The sequence below is a fragment of the Micromys minutus genome (genome assembly GCF_963924665.1).
Source record: "Micromys minutus genome assembly, chromosome: 16".
Classification (NCBI taxonomy): domain Eukaryota; kingdom Metazoa; phylum Chordata; class Mammalia; order Rodentia; family Muridae; genus Micromys; species Micromys minutus.
The window spans coordinates 26,388,041-26,410,619 of NC_137985.1; the positions used below are offsets into that span (position 1 = coordinate 26,388,041).

Here is a 22,579-nt window from a genome sequence, read left to right on the forward strand (position 1 = left end):
TTTGTGGGGTTGACACCCCCCCCTCCCAGAAAGTCTAGTTTGGATACTTTCTAGTCTATTGTTGGAATAGTAAAGATTGGAGACCAAGTGGAGTTGTCTTAGCAACAGCACCAGCATATTAACACATGTGCTTTCTTCACATGTAGACCTCAAGAGTTCCACACAGTCATTGTCCTTCGAGCATTTGGTCGGTAGATTGGTAAAATAATTCAGACTATGTCCAAGACAAGATTTGGGGCACAGCATTCTGATTGGATTGTACTTTAAGATTTATTCTTATCTAGTTGTATCTGCATATTTGTGTGCATGTATTTATATCATATATGTGCCGGGGCTGGTGGAAGCCAGAAGAGGTTGTCTACAAGTAGGTGTTGGTAACTGAGCTCAGGTCCTCTGGAAGAGCAGGAAGTAGCATCTCTCCAGCCCCATAGCTTGTACTTTAACTCTAAGAATGTTTTGCTAGGGTTGGCTGTTCAGTGAGGTATCCTGGTTAGTGATACAAAAATATTTTAATGTTCTATATTTAATAATTGTATGTCAGTCTCTCAAGAATACTGTTTCTGTGTTCTGCCAATATAAAAAAATTCTCAAATGCATCTTTGCACCTTTTTCTATGAAAATAAAACTGGAAATAAGTCTCTTTTCCAACTTGGACCTAAGGAAAGAACAGATTTTGTGTTGTTGCTGGTGAATGGGTCTTTTGGCATTTGTTGAATGAAGTTTGAGTTTTTGCCCAGCTGGCAAACCAAAGGGACTCTTGAAAAGGAGTGCAGAAGTTTTCTAACCTAGTGTTTTCAGATTCTTAATCCTTGTATGTGACTTTCTTGCAAGACCAGCTAGTGAACATTTCATGAAAGTTCAGTATTTCTTCCAAAGAATCTGAAGGACTTTGTGGGTGTTTATGAAGAAACAGGGTGTGGATCATGAGAAAGACACCAGGCTTCCAAGTCTCAGTGGTGGTTGTCTTTTTGATTTTTGTTTGGTTTTGTTTTGTTTTGTTTTTTTACTCTGACTGTTTGATCTTATGAAGCCTCAGAGGACTTAATTCACATGCTTAAATTACAGGGGATGGCAAGAGTGTGTCCCAGCATCACATATGGCTGCACAAGTGAAAGGTGTTACTTGGTCTCGAAGACTTCAGTTTTATTCGGCACAGAAGTCTTCTCAGTGGAACTAATGTGTATTCAGTATTTCATGTTCTTGTGTGGCTTTGTATATACTACTAAGTCTGGGTGTGCCTTCTCTCCCTCCCTCCCCCACCTCTCTCTCTCTCTCTCTCTCTCTCTCTCTCTCTCTCTCTCTCTCTCTCTCTCTCTCTCTCTCTCTCTCTCTCTCTCTGTTTTAATTTTATGCACGTGTGTGTTTTGCCTGTATGTATGAGCACCACATTTGTACTTGATCCTTGTGAAGGTCAGAAGAGAATAGCAGATAGCCAGGAAGTGCAGTTGGAGACAGTAGTGACCCACCAAGCTTGGAATGCTGGGTCTTCTGGAAAAGCAGCAAGTGCTCTTATCAGCTTGGTTGTGTCTCCAGCCCCTGCACTTTGTTTCCGTTGTTGTTGGAGACAGGGTTTCAAAAAAAAAAAAAAAAAAAAAAAAAAATGGCTGTCCTGATAATTTGTAGGTCACACTGGCCTTGAACTCAGAGATCAGTTACCCCAGCTTCCCAAGTGTTGGGATTAAAGGTGCGTGCCACCAAACCCAACTTGCCCTGCACAGTTTTTACCAGGAACCCACCACACTACCTATGATAGCCCCAGGAGTTCTTTTACATTATACTGTCAGTGCGGTGACGAACATCTCATTAATTCTTGAGACAGTTCAGTGCTAGGGCAAAATGGATGTTTAATAAATACGTGTTGAGGAAAGTTATAAAAACTGAACAAACCTCACAAAATAGAGCCTGTCCAGGACCGTGTAGAGAATCAGGTCTGCATTAATAATTCAAGATCATTGCATTGGTTTTAGCAGAATTTCAGTTTTCAGCTGAGCTATGAGTCAGCTACTTGATTTAAGGAAATGATCTTTCACCTGTTTTTAATCTCTGATCAAGGCTAAGATGCAGTACTCTAGTTTGACTGATTAGAGAATAGTTAAATAACACTGAAAATACCAAAGCTTGTGAGTTGCTTTTTTAATTTAAAATGTTAGTCTTAGCTCCAAATCTAACTTCTGGAACATTTCTGAGAAGAAAGTACCTGCTCGCTTGAGAGAAGAGGGGCTAGTTATCAGAAGCGGGATGTGATGTCTAGCTGGATTCATCCACATGGTCACTTTCCAGCGTAGATGGTCAGAGTCTTAAAGTCACTCCTCTACAAGGACAGGCCTGCTACTGGAAGATTTTTTTTGTGTGGTTGGTACTACTATAATACATATTTTAGTTAAAATTTCTTAAATATTCCAATAACGTGGTGCATAAAAACACTTGAGGTCTAATCTCCTGTATTTGAGCCTCAGGCTTTGTAGTAGATGAGGGAATGCAGCAAATGGAACCCTAGGGGCACATGGCAAGCTCAGAGTACCGGGGACAAGCTGCATCCTTCCCAGCTACTGTTTAAAAGGATGTGAAGGTTCCGTGGCTCCAAGCCTGTTGTCACTCCTCATCTGAGCCACTCAAAAGGGTTGAGTGGTCAGTGTGGTCAGACTTGAGCTTCTGAATCCCAATGATTTCTCCTTCTGCACGTCTCTTCACCCGAGTCAGAAAGCTGCAGTAGACATACCATAAGAACCATTAGGTTAACCTTGGAAGTCTTCCATTCAATAACTCCAGGATGAGTCTACACATCTGGCTTCTCAGTGTTCTGTCCACAGTAGGAGAAAGGACTTGGGAGTAACCCAAATATTCTTGAGACCAGATTCAGGCTCTTGCCATCTAGCTGTTTCACAGGCCAGAAAGTGGAGCTAGAAGACACTCCCCCCCTTTGGTCACTGGGGGGGGGGGTTCTTTGTGGGGAAAGTATATCTGTTTGGGTGTAGGGAAGTGAGGACGGGTGGGGTGGGAGGCAGGGGCAGCTCCACAGAAACAGACTTCTATGCTAACATGCCAAATTCCAGCTTTGCTTTCCATTTACTAGTTGGTAAAATTATTTAGCCTTTTGAAGCCCTTGTTTCTCCACTTGTTGAAAAGCACCACCAACACTGGTACATAGTAAAGTAGTGAGGATCAGAGGTCAACATGTGTCTTAAGTTTTCTGTGGTGTCTGGGGCAGTAACTGCAGGAGTCAATAGTTCTTACAGTTGAGGCTGGGGAGATGGCTCAGTGGTTAAGAGCACACTGACTGCTCTTCCAGAGGTTCAGTTCCCAGCAACCACATGGTGGCTCACAACCATCTGGCATGGAATTCAGTGCCCTCTTCTGGTGTGTCTGAAGACAGCTACAGTGTCTGCATATAGATAAATAAATACATATTTTTTAAAAATGGTTCTCACAGTCTCCATTATGATCACAGGTACTTTCTGCCCTGGTACATATTTTGATGTCTATATTTTGGAAGTAAGTAAAGCAAGTCTTGAACTAGGTAATTGGATCACCAAACTAGTGACAGTAGACGTCAGCCCAGACTGACTGCTGCTTTGAGGACTTTCCTATCCTTCACTAGCTTAGCATCTTTAAGAACAGCGTTTGAAACAGGTTTGCTTGACCCAATAAGGCAGTGTAACTTGGCCTTAGACTCACTGGCAAGTAAGACTTGTGGTAACATCCCTACAAAGGAAGGGATGCTTTGTGCAAAGTTGAGCAAGGCATTGGCAGTCATTAAGAGAAATCTACCTTAGGGGACTAGTTAGGGAGAGGAAAAACTTGCGCAGGATCTGCTTCAGACATACCAGTAAACAAGGGAGTAGTTGACAGCTATGATGCAGATAGCCACCAGATAGTGCCAGCAGAAACACATGGTGATGAACATGATGTTGTCCATGTCCTTCTGGTCCCATTCTGGCGTTCCAAATGGCGGGAACAGGACAAATCCAATCTGGAGGAATAGAGGAAAAATTTCCTGGTAGGTTGTGTGAGAAGTAGCCAGTGGTCTTCATGGCCAGCAGACAGTCGTATGCTGCCTCACAGTTCCTACAACTCACTTGCACCAAAAGCCCTATTCACTCAGGAAAGTTGCTCTTAGTTAAGTTTGGTTGTTGTGTAGGCTGATTCAAGAGTAGCTACACTTTAGGACTAACATTTCATATGAATAGTTTAGTAAATACAGGTATACAGGCAGTATACCTGCAAGCTATTAGTGGAGAAAAACATCATAGACCAGGGAGTGGTGTGGGGATAAAAAGGTCATCCGGATAGACAATACCCCTCAGACTTCTCCCTGCCTCCCCCGCATGTATTTGCTGCATTTCCAGGCAACATTTCCAGGCAACAAACCACTTTCAGGATTTCTCTTGGGCATCTCTAAGGGGCTTTTTCAACCCAGACCATATTGAGTGTGGATAATCACCTGCCAGAACCAGGTTCCCTGCAAAATAAGGAGACTGGTTCGGAAAAGCTCCAGCACAATGTTATCCCGAAAGATTAGCTCCAGGGAGATACTGATTGCAGCTCCAAACAAACCGAATAGCAGGAGGGAGTGGATGTGCTGGTCCAGTGGAGGTCGGTTGTGAACGTGGAAATAGAAGAGGAAACCTGTGTGAACCAATGATAGCCATCAGAAACCTGCTTAAGAACATTCACTCTGGCCCTTCCCAATTATGCAATTTCCCCCTTTATTTGTCTTAAATCGATTTAAGATTCTTTAGCATTCTGCTGCTATGTCTGTACTGGCAGACTGTTGGTTTTGTGGGTCTGTTGAGAATATAAAAGAATGTGTCTGTCTGCAGACTCCATTAAAAGGCAAGACAGATTAGGTGTAAGTATTTTAGCCATGGTGCTGGTTTGTAAGTTGAATGAGTGAACATACATACTCCATACATGGATGCATACATCATGCATATGCACACGCACACGTGCACACACACATGTTTCAGGTGTGCCCTCATGGACCATGCTATGTGGGCCACCCAGAGCATAGGACCCAACCCTGTTTAGGCTTTGGAAGTCTTGAGAATTGATTTTTCTGAGGAAGGTCTTTATATGCTAGCGTTTCTTTTAAGTTTTGATCTCTCCTAGGGTCAACTTTTCTATCTTCCCCTTTCTCCAGCCAAGTTACCTTCAATGAATACGGCCATAGCCAAAACCACTCTGTCTAACCCCAGGGGCACAATGTTGAAGTAAAGGTAGGTGAGCATGTCCATGATTCCCGAGATACCAAAGAACAGGTACATGGTGGAATGCTGCCAGTTCATCAGCTTGGTCCATCGGTTTTCATCGTAGAGGTGCAGATGAGGCCCATCTGGAACAAACTGCTCTGCCAGGATCCCTGCCAGGAAGTAAAAGTGAAACCTGAGATGGCCGAGGTAGCAACAGTGGCAAACATGAAATTGCCAAGGCTGCCCAGAGATAGGGATCGGGTCCAGGGATGGATGGCAGCTGACCACAGGTCAGTGGACCCACTTGAAAACTACTTTCATACGAAGTTTTTCCTTGAAACATAATGTTTCATCCATACTGCCCCTTGATGGGGCAGAAGCAGTGGTGGAAATGGAACATACTGGTCTCCAGGGACAGTGCCCTACAGCAGGGATAAGCAGAGCATCTCCCCTCGGCTGCTGGTGTGGCTGAGACACTGCATGGGCTCCTGGGTACGTGTTGGGGCTGCTGTAGAGTGGGTACCTCCCTCAGCACAGCACTCTTCAACAGCACTGGTAAACAACATGAGGCCTCACACTGGCCATGGTGTCTAAAGAGAGACAAAAGTGAGGCCAGTCTGATGAAACTGTGCTTTTTGGGTAGCCCGTGGATCTCATCACTTTCTCTTTTGGCTTTGTTTAGGTTTTGCTTTTTTAGATAATATCACTATCAAGCCCAGGCTAGCTTTAAATTTGTCCTTTTGACTCTGGGATTACAAGCCTGTACCACGAGTGGCTTTTGTCCTTTCTACTTTTTAATCATGTTTGAAAGTCAGATTTGCCTTTATTTACGCTTAGTACCTAAAATATTTTGGGGGAATCTTGGAAATCATTCAAATTTGCGTTCACTTATAAGGGATGAGGAAAGTTGTAGAATGATCAAGAAGAAGTGTCACTGATGCTAGAATGGAAGAATGTCACAATGTCACATTGACCCAGTCAGGATGGCAAGTATGTTAGTTTTTTTTTTTTTTTTTTTTTTTTTTTCATACCACTAAGTCATATGGTACTCATGAGCCCCACAAAGAGCTGTCTGGTGCGTGTAAGAAGTCCTGGCTGAATCTGGCATGTGTTTACATCTTGCTTGCTGGAGGGTCTTAGGACACTGCTTCACCTCAGACCGAGGTAGGCTGTGGCAGGCAACCTGAGAGCGCCCTCTGTGGCTCCCGGAGGAACTCACTGCCGGTCCCTCACGTGCTGCTCTAGAGAGCAGTGGGGAGTTCGATGAGAAACAGGTAGGGCTGGAATCCTTCACAGCCCCTCTGAGGGCTTTCTGTTGCCTGCCTTGTTGGCCACCCTGTGGGTACCTGTCCTGTTAATGTTTGAGACTTTAGTGTGGAGGATATGCCAATGAGTGGTTGTTAATTACCCTGAGATCCAGATCAAGACTATTTGGGGAATGATGATTTAATTGAAACTAAACTCTATTTAGAACTTGAAACGCTTTTATATTAACCCTCCCCCCCCAATTCTTATTTGCATCTTTGTCACATAGCATTTGTTCTGTTTCTATGACTTCAAAGGGCAAAAACTAGTTTACTTGGTTGTTATTCATAGTGTAGACAGTAAAAGGGTCTATTAATATAAACCTTTGTACACATGGATATTAAAATAAAACAGAGCAGCAGTCATCTAAGACCTTGTCCTATTACTTCTGCTAGTAAGAATCTATTTCACAGGATTCTGGGGGTGGGTGGAAGGTTCTGGACGTGAAGAGAAGATGCCATAGACAAAATGACCTGTTCTTACCAATGACTGCAAACAGAGTCTTCAATGCGCCTTCAATGATCTCAATACGCTGTTGCTGATGGCTAAGTCTGTTCTTCTTCAGGCCCTTTTGGTGGAAGTACTTCAGTGGGTACTTCACTGACCACCACAGTCCAAATATTAGAAAGAAGCTCCCTGGGAGAGCATGACCCTTGAAGTTTGCCATCAGTGTTCCAGGATGCCTAAAAAATGAGGCTTGCTGTTAGGTGACTGAATGAGGAAGTTGTATATGTACATACAGACATATAGCTGTGTGTGTACATATATGCACATACAGATGAAAGACCCCGAATTGGGGAAGCCCCTCACTCCAGTACTGGGAGAATGCAAACCCAAGAACTCAAGAAGAGACAGTCTTGATGCAATCAGGCAAGAGGTGTATTTAGGAGATCAGAGCTCTGAGGACGACACGCATCTCACGCAAGAGAGGAGTCGACCCTGAACTCAAATGGGGAGAAGTATTTATAGGGAAAAATCACATAAGCAATTAGCAACAGGCACATAGCAATTTTATTGGTTTATTTAAATTGGCACACGATTTAACTCTAGGCTACTCTATTTTGGGGCACACTGACCTTGTACTTGTTTTTCTCAGGACTGTGGAGCCAGACCTAATTAAGTCTAGATGGTCTGGGGTTGGGCCATTGTTTTGAACATGATATTTTGCTTTTAGCCTTGAGGCATATTTGTCCTCAAGGCAGGGTCAGTGGGGCCAACTTAAAAATTTTAACTCTTTCACAGACACATATAAGCTGTGTGTGCATGTGCATGTCTGTGTGTACACATATGTACATACAGACACATATAGCTGTGTGTGTGTTTGTGTGTGTGTGTGTGTGTGTGTGTGTGTGTGTGTGTGACAGAGACAGCTTACCCAATAAGGGGCGGGACAGAGACAGCCACAGCCAATAAGGGGCGGGACCAGCTCTTCCACTTCCATGCCCTTGGGGCTGGCTTACCTGCACTGGTACCACCAGGGCCAGCCCTACTGTGCTGGCCAGTCCAGGCGTATAGCCTGCTCTCTCGAGAGCCCTGCAGCCTGCAAGGGATTGTGGGGAAGCCATCTCTCTGCAGATGAGGGGCGGGGCCAGTTCTGTGTAAGCAGTTTTTACGTCAAGAAGATGAAAAGGGGGCTGGTGAGATGGCTTAAAGGGTGCTTGCGGCTGAGCCTGACTACCTTCGTCCGGGGGAAGAAGTGGACCTACACGTTCCTCTCTCATCTCCAGAGGCACACATGGCGCACACACCCATGAGAAACATAAATGTAACTAAAAAAAGATTTAAGAGATGCAAAGGTAACAGATAAATTAGGGAGTGACTGTCCATTATAAAGCTTTTACATATTTATTTTTTAACTTTTTTTCAAGTTTAATTTTACTTTTTTTTTTTTTTTTTTTTTTTTTTTTGGTATAGGTATTCTGCCTGCATTCATATCTACGGGAAAGTCTGACTCTCTGAAAATAGAGTTCCAGGCAGTTCTGAGCTGCCGTGTGGGAACTGGGACTCAACTCCACTTCCTCAGTACTCCTAACTGCCGAGCCATCTCTCCAGCCCCAGCTGTTCCAAATTCATAAGGAAAAAGACACAATCGACGGGCGAAAGGCACAATTCACAGCGTAGTATAAGCCGATGGTTAATCTAGCAACGAACGCGTACAAAGCACAGTGCCGTGTTCACAGAGCTGGAGACGGAATTCTCTCAGATGGCTGTGTCCGGTACTCATCCTGAGGCACACACTATGTGTTCTGATTCCAGCTATCAAAATTATGAATGTTAGCCAAGACTTATTCAGGAAAAAAAAGGATGTTCTTTTTCCTGAAGAAGTTGGTGATGACTGAGAGGGCATGGAGCATGGGGGAAGGGTCGTGAGGCATTCATACAGTCTCACGACTCACATGGTTCCTGCTCCAACCTTCTTATTCTATGTCTTCTCTTTGTGACTGTCACAGCGTTGCCGAGTGTACCTCACCTGGGCTTTGAGCCAGGTCACTGGAAATTTCTCTACCTCTAATACAGGCCCTTCTTGGGTTTTTTTTTAGTTTAATTAACCTCTAACGAAGCTGATTATTTGACTATTGCTGTCATTTTGTTCTCAAGATTGGGGTCATGACCCAGGTCTGACTTACACCTCGGACTTGACTGCTGGCTGTGGTGGGGGGAGGGGCTGATGACTCAGGCACGAGGCCTCTTCCTATTTCATTTCTTGATTCTGGTTTGATCTTATATTTACTTCTGATTTATCAGTCAGTCTGCTCTCTTTTAGCTCACCTTGCTTTCTTACAGCAGTTATTTGAAATTGTGTTCTAGAAATTCATAGCTCTCCATTTCTTTGCAATGGCTTTTGTGTGTTATTCTGTTGCTTGGTGTATGTTTCTTTGTTCATGTTAAGTTTTCTTATCCACATTTGAAGAAGCAGTCACCTGCTCTAGGCTACACTGCCTGTCTTTGGGAGATGAATAACTTCAATCAGTCTAGCTACCTCAGATATTCATCCAGACATCCATCCATCCATCCACCCACCCATCCATCCATCCATCCATCCATCCATCCACCCATCCATCCATCCATCCATCCATCTTCTCTCTGTCTCACCTCTCCCTCTCCGCTCCCTCTCTTTATTTTCTGTACACGATATATGCACATGGGTATTCATAGACCAGAGGTCAATGTTGGGTCTCTCTGTCTCTGTCTCTTGGGCTGGGGCATGGGGCATCTTGCAAAAAAGAGAGATAACCGTTACTAGCTCAAAAAAAAATCCATCTCCCATTAGCAGTGAGGACTCAGACTCAGACATCACCCCACACTGTCATTTTATTTTTTTCACTTGTAAATTCTCTCCTGGCTTTTTTGAGAGACATCCTCTCTTCGAGTCTGAAATTCATAATTTTGGCTAGGCTGACTGAGGTTTTTGGGTCTATAGGGTAAACGTTTTCCATCAAATTTGGAAGGTTTTTCAGTCAGCATTTCTTCATTTCTCCCTTTCTTCTTTTGGAGCTCATGCTGCATGTATGTGGGAAACTTTAATATTTTCTCATGATTTGCTGACTGTTATTTCTATTCTTTTCAACCTGCTCTTCAAACTATTTTATTGTTTTCAAGTTATTTGATTTTTTTGGTTCCCCTCCTTTCCTCCATTCACCCCCCTTTTCTTTCTATCTCTCTTTCTTCTCCCCCCTGCCTTTGAGACAGGTCTCACATAATAGTCCAGGCTGGTTTTGAAATTGTCCTCCTCCTGCCAAGTTCTAACATCACATGGTACACTACCATGAGGCCCTGCTCTAAGGAGTTCTTAACTCTAGCAACTGTTCTTTTCAGTGTTAAGATTTCCACTCTTGGGCTGGAGAGATGGCTCGGTGGTTAAGATCACTGACTCTTCCAGAGGTCCTGGGTTCATTCCCAGCAACAACATGGTCACTCTCAACCATCTGTCATGGGATCTGATGCCCTCTGCTGGTGTGTCTGAGGATAGCAATGGTGCATCCATATGCATAGAATAAATAAAAATCTTTTAAGAAATATTAAAAAAAAGTTTCCACTCTTTGTAGTTTGCATTTCTAACTTAAGTACCCTATTTGTTGAGTCAAGTTCATCATATTACCCTTCAAGCCGTTGAACGGTTTTACTTCCCTGAGTAGGTTTAAAATAACCGCATTGAAGTCTTTGTCTGTTAAGTGCAGCATGCAAGCCATGCAGTTTTTTCAACTTCTTGTGTCTTTGGTTTTCATAGCAATTCATAATTTACTGTTTCTATGTCTTGTCCCTTTTAATTGTAGCAGCTCTGGACTGTACAGTGACTTGCCTGGGTTATGGAGACCTGCGTGATGTGTAGATTCTTCTTTATTGAGCTATAATCCTTGATTTTTTTATTTATTAGTTTGATTCCATAAACGTTGCATCCTTATTTTCATAATACATTATCAGAGATTATCAGCCAGTTATTTGAGCAGAGGTTTCTTCAGGCCCTTAATTCTTCATGATGTTCAGTCTGTGTCAAGCCATCTGTTTATGGGTTGGAGAAGGACAGCTTTCATGTCCTCCTTTTTTTTTTAAAAAAAAAAAAACTTTTTACTTTTATTTATTTCAATTATGTTAATACACTGTTGCTGTCTTCAGACACATCAGAAGAGGGCATCAGATCCTATTACAGATGGTTGTGAGCCACAATGTGGTTTCTGGGAATTGAACTCAGGGCCTCTGGAAGAGCAGCCAGTGCTCTTAACCTCTGAGCCATCTCTCCAGCCTCTCACGTCTTCCTTGACCTTCACTTGTTGCTGGGATTTTTCAGGTCTCTCTAACATGTTCACAGGAGATGTGCAGAGAGATTTTTCTCAATCCTTCTGTATAACTTGATTGTAAAGCTCCCCTTGCTAATTCCTGGTTGGTCTGGGGCTCACCACAATCAGGATTGAGTTGAGAGGTTAGCAAAGCTGGTGTGTTTTTGATCTCTCATCCCTGAGTATTCATTATGTGTTCATTTCTCATGGAGAGCAAAGTCAAGAATTTTTTGCACTTGGAATTTAGTCTTTGTGCACCAATGTTTTCACAATTAGCTGACCTTTTAAAGTCATTGACCAGGCAAGAGGCTGGTAGAAGCATCTGTGAACAAAATGCTCTTACTGGATGATAGCGTTCCAAAATGAATGCTTCTCACTTTGTGGCTTACGTTTAGTTCGTTTTCAGGTCCATGAGGTGGTTGGTCTTGAGAGATTTGTCTAGTTCATACATTGCCCTGTCCCCCTGTTTTGCAGAAAGAAATTGCCTGACATATCTTCATTCTGCTGTAACTGCAAAGCCTCCCTTCATTCTTTTGCTTAATGGTTAACTCAGATTCCTGCTATTATCAAACCTGTTGTACTCCATTTTATTGGTTTTAAAGGTGCAGAAAAACCAGCTTTGCAAATGCATGCGAGAGCCTTGTAGACTGACTGGCATCTCCTTTTCCCTGGCCTTCCAGAATTCCCCTGTGCTCCCCAGTAGATTATGTTTACGGGGAGTTCTTATCTGCTTCTGTGAGCTTGGTACCAGATGCCCAGCCCTGCCCTTGGCCTTTTACTTGGTCTAAAGTTCACACCTGTGCACAGCAGGACTACATAGAAGCTGGGCACCTTATCCAACTGCGCATAGAGATGGGGGAGGAAGATTCCCTCCATTCACAGATAAAGGATAACTTCCCTGGATAAACTACATAGTAGAACACATGGTAGAATTTATAGGATGAGTCGGTTTTCATAAAAAGGAAACCAGGAAATGACTAACTTAACTAGAGAGAAAAGATCTCTAATGATTTGGATCACCAATAGGTTAAGGCCTTTTGAGTGGTCTTTTCTCCAGCTGAGGTTTCCCTCTTCTACTGAGTTCTGACATCCTCTAATGTAAGGAGTGGGGAGGGGCGGCTGCTTCATTAAAAAAGATTTAATCTTTTGATTAGTAAATTTTGCTTTCTCTCAATATCATGTATACTATTGAAAAAAAAAAAAACCCAAACAAGTACTAAATAAATACTCCAGCAACGTGTTTGGTGATATCCACAGAAGAGTGGCTGGTACGACAGAGCTCTTCCAACAGAAAGAAAAATCCGCCAACAGGAAAACAACCATAAGAAAATGCTTTCACAGAGGGACACCCTCAACATTCTTGTCTCAATGTATGTACAACCTTTTATTGTCATGAGCCATATGGCAGGAGGGGATGAGAACTTCCAAGGGGCAGCTGGTGTCTTTGTTTCCTTATGTAGGGAGAACCTTGGAAGAACAGCAGGGCTGGACTGGTAGGGTTGGCCTGATGGCCCTGTTCTCCTCTCTCTCTCTCTCTCTCTCTCTCTCTCTCTCTCTCTCTCTCTCTCTCTCTCTCTCTCTCTCTCTCTCTTAACCCTTTCCCAATCTACAACCCTAAACCCCATGGCTGAAAAGGTACAAGATGTGAGAGGGAAAAGGACTCCCTGGTAGGTTTTGGTCCAGCATTCTCTCACCATGACACCCTCCCCATTCCTCCTTTTAAGAATGGTAATGTATAGTCTTATGTTGTGAAGTACATCATTTCCTTTTTGATTTTTAGCTGAACCAGTTAAGAGATCACTGTGAGTCTCAGAAGAAGCATTAGACCTTGAAACACCGCTGAGACTCTGGAAGGCTTTGGGGACTTTTGAAGTTGAACTGAGTGCATCTTGCATCATGACATGACCATGAGCCTGTGAGGCCAGGGAGTGGAACGTGGAGGGTTGAATGGGAAATGCCTTCCATGAGCTCTGGTATTTGGACACTTGGTCCCCGGTTGTCCCAGTTGATGGCACTGCTTGGGGGAGGTTTAGGAGGTGTAGCCTGGCCTGGGGGAAGAACTTCACTGAAGGTGGACTTTGGGAGTTTATAGCCTCACCCACTTCTGATTTGCCTTCGGACCTCATGTCCTGTGGCTGAAGTTCTGACCTCAGTTCTTGCTGTGGCTGCTTGCTCTCTTGCCTTTAGAAACTCTTTCTAACCTTAAGCCCAAAGAAACTCTTGCCCCTCAAATTGCTTTTATCACAACAACAGAAAACTAGCCAATACAGTTGTGAATAATGGCGCCGTTGCCACCACCACCACCATCCCTGAGGCTGGGGATGAAATTCAGGTCTTTGCACAGGATAGGCAAGCACTGTACCACTGAGCTATACCCCCAGTTCCCAAAATCCCCTTCTATTGTTGAACGTTTCACTATTAAACTGGTTATTCTGCTAGACCTGCCATGACAAAAAACTACAGACAGAAGGGCAGCAAACAGTAGAAATTTGTTTTCTTACAGTTATGAAGACTAAAACCCAAGCTATAAGTCTTGGTTCTGTCTGGGACCTCTTTCATTATCAAATAGATAAATGTCTTTCCTGGTGTCTTTATATGTGTTTGCGCCTGGGTTCAAACATTCCTGTTATGCAAACTCTAGCTGTATTAGTTGAGAGCTCATCCCAATGACCTCATATTTAACACAGTTGCTAAACAGCACGTTCTAAGGACTTCAGCACATGAATTTGCAGGAGGTACTTCAGGCCCTGCCTAATTCTCTGCTCAGATTTTTTTTTAGGTCTTCTCACATGCAAAGTGTGTTCACTTTGTCTCAACAGTGTTGAAGTCATAACCCATTCCAGCCTTGTGGTGGTTTGAATAAGAATGGCCCCCATAGGCTCATACTTGGTCACCCTGGAGTGGCACTGTTTGAAAGGATTAGGTGTGGCCCTGTTGGAGGAAGTGTGTCACTGGGGGTGGGCTTTGAGGTTTTAGAAAGCCTATCCCATGCCCAGAGATTCTTCTGCTGCTTACAGATCCAGATAAAAAACATCTAGCTACTTCTTCAGCACCATGACTGCCGGCCGGCGCTTCCCACCATGATGATAATGGAATAAACCTCTGAAACTGTAAATCAACTCCAAATAAATGCTTTCTTTATGAGAATTGTTTTGGTTTCAGTGTCTCTTAACAGCAACAGAACACTGGCTAAGCCGCAGGTAATCTCAAGTGGCTGTGAGCAAGTCTCACAGAAGGATTCTTTCTGAGCAAAACTGTCATGTACCAGCGATACTTTAAAAACAAGAAGGTATCTGCTTCTGAAATGGGTGTGGGCATTACCATCACAACAGGAGGGACCTGAAGATGAAAGCTGCGGTTCTCAAGCAAGTCTGAAGTTCAATGGGGCAAGCTCCCTTAGGTTTTATGGCTTGAAGTGATCCTGTGGTTTGGGCCATAGACTTGCTCTGCCCTTTGATCATTAGCTGGGGGATCCTGATCTTTGAAGACTGTGATGGCTTCATCTTCTAAAATGGTGGATGCAGCTTTGCCAGTTAGAAAATCCTGAACTTCCGGGTAGCTTATAGGCATTTGGAAGAGTCCAGAGCAAGGAGAGAAGCCACAGAATGGGCAGGAGCCCCAATAAGGACAAGCAATAAGTCTTGGCTGAAGGGGCAAGAAGTCCATGTGAGGGAAAAAAGAGCACCCAGCAGTGAAGGTGGGGGAAGCCTCTGCCCAGGAAGAGCCATTAAGGTTAACCCCTCAAACTCTTGGTGACAGACACCTCTAGAAATGGATTCAGGGAACACAGCAAGTGCAAGCCTCCCCTAGGGTTTGACTGAATTTGGTTTGGGGAAGGGAGAGAAGAAATGGGACACTCAAGAGTCAAATGGCCATTCCAGGGAAATGTATTAACACTACAACTAGATAGCACGGGTGAGGTCCAATGCAAGAGGCTTCAGTTATGACAGAAAAAGCAAGGTGTGTAAGGGTCCATGATTCATGGAAGAATGACACCCAGGGCCAAGAGCCAATTAATTAAGCTAATTATGGCCCAAAGGGAGACACCAATACTATTATTGCTAAAATGGATATAGTATTAATACTTAATGATGGGCTGAGAGATGGCTCAGTGGTTAAGAGCACTGACTTCTCTTCCAGAGGTCCTGAGTTCAAATCCCAGCACCCACATAGTGGCTCACAACCATCTGTAATGGGATCTGATGCCCTCTTCTGGTGTGTCCGAAGACAGCCACAGTGTACTTACTTCATTTATTTATTTTTCTTTTCCCCTTTGTCTCTCTCTCTCTCCCTCCCTCTCTCTCCTCTCCTCTCCTCTCCTCTCCTCTCCTCCCCTCCCCTCCCCTCCCCTCCCCTCCCCTACCCTCCCTTCCCCTCCCCTCCTCCTTCTCTCTCTCTCTCTCTCTCTCTCTCTCTCTCTCTTCAGCCTTGGTCTACATGCAGTACAAGGGTGATTAAGTAGGAGCCACCTACAGTGTACTTATATACAATAAATAAATAAATCTTTAAAAAGAGACTTAGTGATGTATTGCTTTCCTTGTAAGTCTTTCAACCCTCAGCAGAGAACTTCATCCCTTCTAGATGGCAGTTAGTGAAGAGATCCTCAAAGGATAAAGGCGGGGAGAATAAGAGATTGTAGAGTGCTCAGCCCTGAATGAGATGTACATGTCACACCCCTTTACCCAAAGTCCCGGGAGTCTTCTCGGAGGAATGCGTGGAAAGGTTGTTAGAGATGGAGATAACGTCAAGGAAACCATTTTCCAGGCATAACAGGGCAGCTGTGCATGTGAACACACAGTGGTTATGACAGCGTGTGTATGACCTGCTCAAGCTAGACACAATCCTAGCATAAAGTGGTATCGTGGGTGTTGTTAAAAGATGACGTCCTGGGTTTCAGCACCAATGATAGGAAAAGAATGAAGCGAGTGTGTGTGTGTCGGGGGGTGGGGGTGGGATATGGCTCATGGAGGTGTGGTAAGGTCTGGAGGCGAGGGGTATGCCTCTGGAGGATCCATGTTGGGAATCCCTTCCTCCTAAGGGACCAGCCACGCGATGGTATAGTGTAGAATAGAGTTTATTTAGGTCACGGGGCAGTTAAGAGAGTAGTAGAGGCAGAGAGAGAGGGAGAAGAGAGGAATAGAGAAGTAGAGAAGTAGAGGCTGGCCATGAGCATGTGGAGAGAGGAGGGGGGGAAGAGAGGGGAAAGAGATGGGGAAGAGGAGGGATAAGGGGAGGAGACAAGGGAACAAGAGAGAGAGCAAGAGAGAGAGAGAGAAGAGGGGGCAAGCAGCCCCTTTTATAGTGTCAGGCCACTAGGGCGGAGCATACCTGGCTGTCAGGTAACTGAGGGGTGAGGTATAACTTGCCGTTGCTAGGTAACTGAGGGGTGGGATTTACAGAATCCCAACAGTAGGCACACAGAATCCCAGCCGAGAGGGGGTATCGTGGACACACGAAATCCCACCACAACACTTGAAAGCCGCTGGGAGAGGGAGAGTCGCTTTCTTTAGTGGTGCGGGTTGACCACACTCCAGGGCAGGTATCACTTCCAAGAGTAGCAGCTGGGCAGCACAAACTGGATTTGATTAAGGAGGGGTGGGGTGGGGGATGGGAGGAGTTGGGTGGTAGGGATACAGAGCATGCGTATGGTCAGAATATATCATATGAAATTCTCAAGGAAAAGAGCATTTGAAAGACAGAGACATCTAGAGATTTACAGACAATCTTAACACATTTCATTCTATAATTTCTCCTTTATGGACAATTACCTAACTATATGTCTTAAAATGTAAAGTTATGGCTGTTAAGCATTTAGAAAGCATGTACATTTTCCCCTTTTGTTTCATGCGCAATTTTCTGAGTATTCACTCAAAATACAATTGTCTTATTGAGAAATAGGTATTTTCAGGATGAGAAAGATATTTTCAAAAGACAGAAAGGAACCACCGTCATGTAAGAGACAGCAACCTAAAGCCATAGGCATGAAATTCATTATTGATAAGGAAAGCTAATGAAAAAGGGAAATGCTTTTGGTTGAGATGAATTTTATATAGTAAAATAAGATTTTGTGTTAAAAGATTATTGGAAATAAAAATATGACAAAAACGAGAAGTTTTGTGTGTGGCAGAAACAGTTATGAGAGTTAGGGTGTAAATGAAGAAAGGTCACATGAAATAATAAGACGATATTTAAGATTATTGAATTTGATAAGTAGAAATCCAGCACCCCACATATAAGCTCACAGAGGCTGCGGCAGCACGTTCAGGTTCCAGTTAGACAGGGTCCTGCTGTTGAGAGGGAAGCAGTAACGCTATTCTGTAGACCTTTGGCCTCATACTGCTTTGTTTTGGGCATTTTTTTGTCTTACTGGTATTTTGCATGTGTATTATGGTTTCCAATTTTGTGTTTTTATGGGTAGGTTTTTTTTTTTTTTGTTTTTTGTTTTTGTTTTTGGTATGTGTGTGAATTTCTTTAAAAAAAAAAAAACTTGTTGTTGCTGTTGTTTTCTAAGGAGAGAAAGGGCATAGAGTTGGGTGGCACCCAAGGCTGCGACTATATAAAACTGACACTCAGTCAAGAATAGACATTGGGAGACACCCATTCACAAGGAAGCAGACAAAACCAGTAGTTCTAGATCTCTGCTTAAAAAAAAAAAAAAAAGACATTGAAGCAGTATCTAAAAATGTGCTCCATTCAAAAACTGAGCACAGAGATTTATCATGAAATGGAAGAAGCTGTCACCTGTAGGGAAAGAACTTGTTTGCTAATCCCTGCCAATCAAATTTTCTGACACAAACTCTAAAGCTACTATGTCCATCAACTGGGATTAACTTATAAGAAAGCCACGACAACCCTAACAAAAACCATCTTTACAACATGAAGTTGGGTGGGTAGAGAGGTAGGGGAGGATCTGGGAGGAGTTGGAGTTGGGGGAGGAGGAAAAAGATGATAAAAAATATGTTATAAAAAATTCTTTACTAAGTGGGCATGGTGACACCTTGAATTCTAGCACTTGGGAGGTATCTCTGAGTTCGAGTGCCATCTGGCCTATAGAGCAAGTTCCAGGACAGCCAGGGCTACGCAGAGAAACCCTGTCGTGAAAATAATAATAATAATAATAATAATAATAATAATAATAATAATAATAATAATAATTATTCTTTACTCTGATGCTTTCCTGAATAACTTCCTCTAATGGTTTATCTTCTTTGTTGATACAACACCCCCCCAAAGGATGATCCCAGCTCCCCTTCCTCTGACAATGCCTGCTTTCCCTAACTTCTTGAATTACCCACTAGCACCCCTGCAACTATAAATGATAACTCTTTAACTTTGTTTGTTTCCTTTCCTGTTAGGGAGTCTGAGGCTTTGAGATGCTACCACTACACTAAAGTCTCAGTCCTACCTTTAACATTTTGGGAAAACTGTCAGGCTTTTCCCAAGTGGCCTCCCCATTTTTCAATCCCATCAGCAATGTCCAAGGTCCCCATTGTCTCCACATCCTTGACAGTAAGTACAATTTTTATGGTTTCCACCCTAAATTGGGATGCAGTTGTATCTCCCTCCCTTTTGCTTTGTTTTTCCTAGGGGCTGTTAACGCTGGGAATCTGTGTGTTTTTATGTGCTTCTCTAGTCTTCTGTGGAGAGATCTTTCAGCGTATTGTCCATTTGTGATTGGGTTGTCATTTAATTTTAATATGTGTTTTGGATACATATGAGCCAGAGAAATGGCTTGATATTTTCTTCACTATGTAAGTTATGTTTTATCTTTCTTTTCTTTTTCAGATTGGGTTTTTGTGTATGGCCCTGGCTGTCCTAGAAGACAGGACTCTGTCTGTCATGTTGGCCTTAAACTCAGAGATCTGCCTGGCTCTCTCTCTGAGTACTAGGATTAAAGGTGTGCACCACCGCCACCAACACTGCCACCGGGCTGTGCTTTTACTTTCTTAATAAATTGTTTCGGTGCTTTGTCTAGTTCTACAGTTTGTTTTAATTAAACCTCTCTTTCTCTTCTCTCTGTCTCTCTCTTCTTTCTCCTCTCTTTGTGAGCATGCACAGGTGTGTGTATGTGTATGTGTGTGTAAGACAACCTTGTGTATCGGTTTGAGATAGGTTTCTTGTTTCCTTATGTGCACACCAGGCTGACTGGCCCTCTAGTTTCTGGGGACTCTCCACCTCCCTTGTCACCATCAGAGCCCCGGATTGCAGGTACATGCTATTATGTGTGAATTTCTGTGTGTTTTAGGGCTATGAACTCAGATCTTCATGTTTGCATGTCAAACCTTCTGCTCTTGAAAGTGGAGTCTGTGGCTCTTCAAGGGAGGACCTGGCTTTCAACCTGTTCTAGCTGTGGAGCTGTGTGATTAATTAGTCAGCATGACATGGGATAAAAGCTTTTTTTAAGAGTCTAGAGAGTATGAAATAATGGGAGAGAATACCTGTCACTCAGGGGAAATGACTCAAAAATTTCCTTGAAAAACAAGCAAACATTAGTCAGTTAATATGGGTGGAGTTCCAGGAAGGGCCCAAGCCATTAAAGCCAGGCAGACATTAGCAACTGTTCACTGATATAGCTGATCAGTACAGGAATAAGATTACCTATTTTCATCATCCTTGCTCTCTCACCTCATTTAGCAAGAAAGATTATGAGTCATTATCTCCCATGGGTCCACCAGGTAGTAAACCTTGGAATTTGGTTCTTGACAAAAGAGTATACTGAAATGTCAAATCAAAAAGACTTTGTGGCCCTGGATGCCCAAGAATCTCTGGGAAAGAATATACACCACCTCACACATGGTAGAGAAAGCCTGAGATAAAACAGATTCAAGCAAAGCAGAATTTGAGTCAGAATAGGTGCATCCTATTTCCTGAAGGCAGCTGAGTAGAGTGTCAGACCTGCTCAATCTTGCTCTAGCCATTTCTGCCAACAAAACCTTTGGTCAAGTTCCCTAGATTTCTGCTTCTCAGCATTCTTAAAACTGGGACGGAAACTTCCACTGTATTAGCTTTCTCATTGCTGAAACAAAATGTCTGTCATGGCTGACTTAGGGGAGGGAGGGTTATTTTACAAAGGTGCTTCAGTCTAATGAGCAGGCAGGGTATGGCAGAGCGGAACAGGTTAAGGCATGATTGGGTATGGTTGGGCAGGAAGCAGAGATGAAGAATGCCAGTGCTCTCTGGGCATCCTTTCCCGTTTCATTCTCTTGGACCTCTGGTCTTGGGCTGGTGCCCTGCACATTCAGGATGGCTATTTTCTTATCAGTTAACCTAATGGAGTGCCCTCAGAGAAGCACACCTTGAATGCCTAGGTGGTTCTAAATTGGATCTACTAATCAATGAAGAGTACCTAGCCACCGTGCCCCATCTCTGGGGGGAAATCCTGGAAGCATTAGCTGAAAATAACTAAGAATTAACTAGAGTAAGAGTTTTAATTAATGAGTCTTTCCTCTTTCATCTGGTGATTCTATACCTGGTCTCAGTGTCAATGGGGAGAAACCTGGATTTTTAGGCTCAGAGAAGTATACCTGTTTAACTAAAACTGCTGTCTGTTGCTTTCCACTAGCTGAACTCATCAGGAAACAAATGCAGTTTCATATCCTCAAATGCCAAGAGCATGGAGGCTGAGCATATTTTTGTAATGGGCATACATACATATGATTTATTAACTAATTAATTAATTTTTACTTTGAGTCGATCCATTTTTGTAGGAACTCAGTGTTTTCTGTCCGAGTACAATTTGGGATACATCCAGCCCTGCTGGTTGCCACCTGGCCCTGACTGAGGATTGCTTGGTAACAGTGCAGGCGTGGTGTGGATAATTGCTGCTCCCTGGGTGATGTGCGTACATGGCCGTGGTTGTAAAGTCCATCAAGGCCCATCCCTACCTTCAATAGTGTGACCTGCTGGAGTAGGTCTAGAGTGCCCTGCCCTCTAAAACTTGGCAGCTGCCACCATCATTGCTTATATCCTTTCAAGAACAACACACTTGGAGCGAGGAAGAGCAGACTAAGGAATCTGAACCTGTTCATCATCATTTAGAACAAAACTTCTATGAACAAGGAGGGCTCAGTTCCTGCCTAGTTTGATAGTTTGATCTTGTGCGCACGCTCTCTCTCTCTCTCTCTCTCTCAGCCCCCTCCCATTTCTTCTCAGAGAAGGGTAGAACTCCCATGGATACCCACCTGCCTTGGAATATCCAAGTTGCAGTAGGACTAGGCACCTCTATCTCATTGAGCCCAGACAAGGTAGCTCTATTTTTGTCTGTTCTGAGACAGGATATTTTTACATAGTCCACCAGGGCTGGAACTCACTACGTGGCTTTGAACTCATTACATCCTCCTAGTCCCATCTCCCAAATGCTGGGATGACAGGCTTGTGCCGGCAGGTTTGCCAGTCTTTGTTCTTTTGGTGTTGACTCTTTTGAGTTCTTTGTTTTATTCTGCATATTAATATTTATTCTGTATATTCTGTATATCAACCCCTTGTTGGATAAATAGCCAGAAAGTTTCTCTCTTGTTCTGCGGGCTGCTCTGCTGTTTCTTTTCCCTTACTGGTCATTTGTTATATGTAAGCTTACTTCCTTATCCTATTCCCTTCCAAGAATGTATAGCTATAGATTAAGTGTCATTTCCGTGTTGATGAGTCCTGTGACTTTGTCTTTAGCCTGACCTCATCAAAGTCATAATCCAACACTTGGCTAACGTGACCGGTACACAGAAGTACATATGTTTCTTGAACCCTTCAGAATTGATATGTCCTGAACCAAATTCATCATCTTCTCTGACACCAGGTTGGCTTCTCTACTCATATCCAAAACTTGAGAACTCAAGAAGCCAGGATCCCAGTAGTTCTTACATTTCCTATGGCCACATTTCCCTACACTCAAATGCTGCTGATGTTTTCCCGAATATTCTGGCCTTCTCTTTCCTTGCTATCATCAACAATAGCCTTGTTTCATCTCTTAGTCCTTTCTTTGTCTTGACTACTTGCAATACCTCAAGTCCAGCCCTGCCCCCATCAAACTTCCTTCTGCCTAGTCATGACCTGTAATAAATCCGTCTACACCACAATCAAGTGTAAAACACTTCATGCACTGCCTACCACACGAGGTGCTCTGGGTCAGTTTATAGTGCATGGGATTTATTCAGGATGAAAGTCATTCCCTGGCCTGTTCTTCCCACCTCGAACCTTACAGATACCTTGCATGTCCTTTCCCTTTCTTTCCACCGTACTCACCAGAACTCAGTTTTTATAAAACTCAAACCTCGTTTCTTCCAGAAAGTCTTCTGAAGCTTCCAGGGTTGGCCAAAT

At 43.4% G+C, this 22,579-nt stretch overlaps 1 protein-coding gene across 1 annotated transcript in view; it reads right to left on the reverse strand.

The window, feature by feature from the left end:
- Positions 1-2,592: 2,592 nt before the first annotated feature.
- The window catches only part of TMEM45B (transmembrane protein 45B), a gene marked incomplete at its 3' end in the record, with an annotated part of 35,625 nt that continues 15,638 nt past the window's right edge, over positions 2,593-22,579 (reverse strand). Inside the window, exons 2-6 of the mRNA XM_080929702.1 lie at positions 6,978-7,177; positions 5,150-5,359; positions 4,442-4,626; positions 3,825-3,970; positions 2,593-2,704 (exon numbers count right to left, since the gene is read on the reverse strand). Coding sequence (XP_080785828.1) covers positions 2,593-2,704; positions 3,825-3,970; positions 4,442-4,626; positions 5,150-5,359; positions 6,978-7,161 — 837 coding nt within the window. The 5' untranslated portion in view covers positions 7,162-7,177. The remainder of the gene's footprint in view (positions 2,705-3,824; positions 3,971-4,441; positions 4,627-5,149; positions 5,360-6,977; positions 7,178-22,579) is intronic.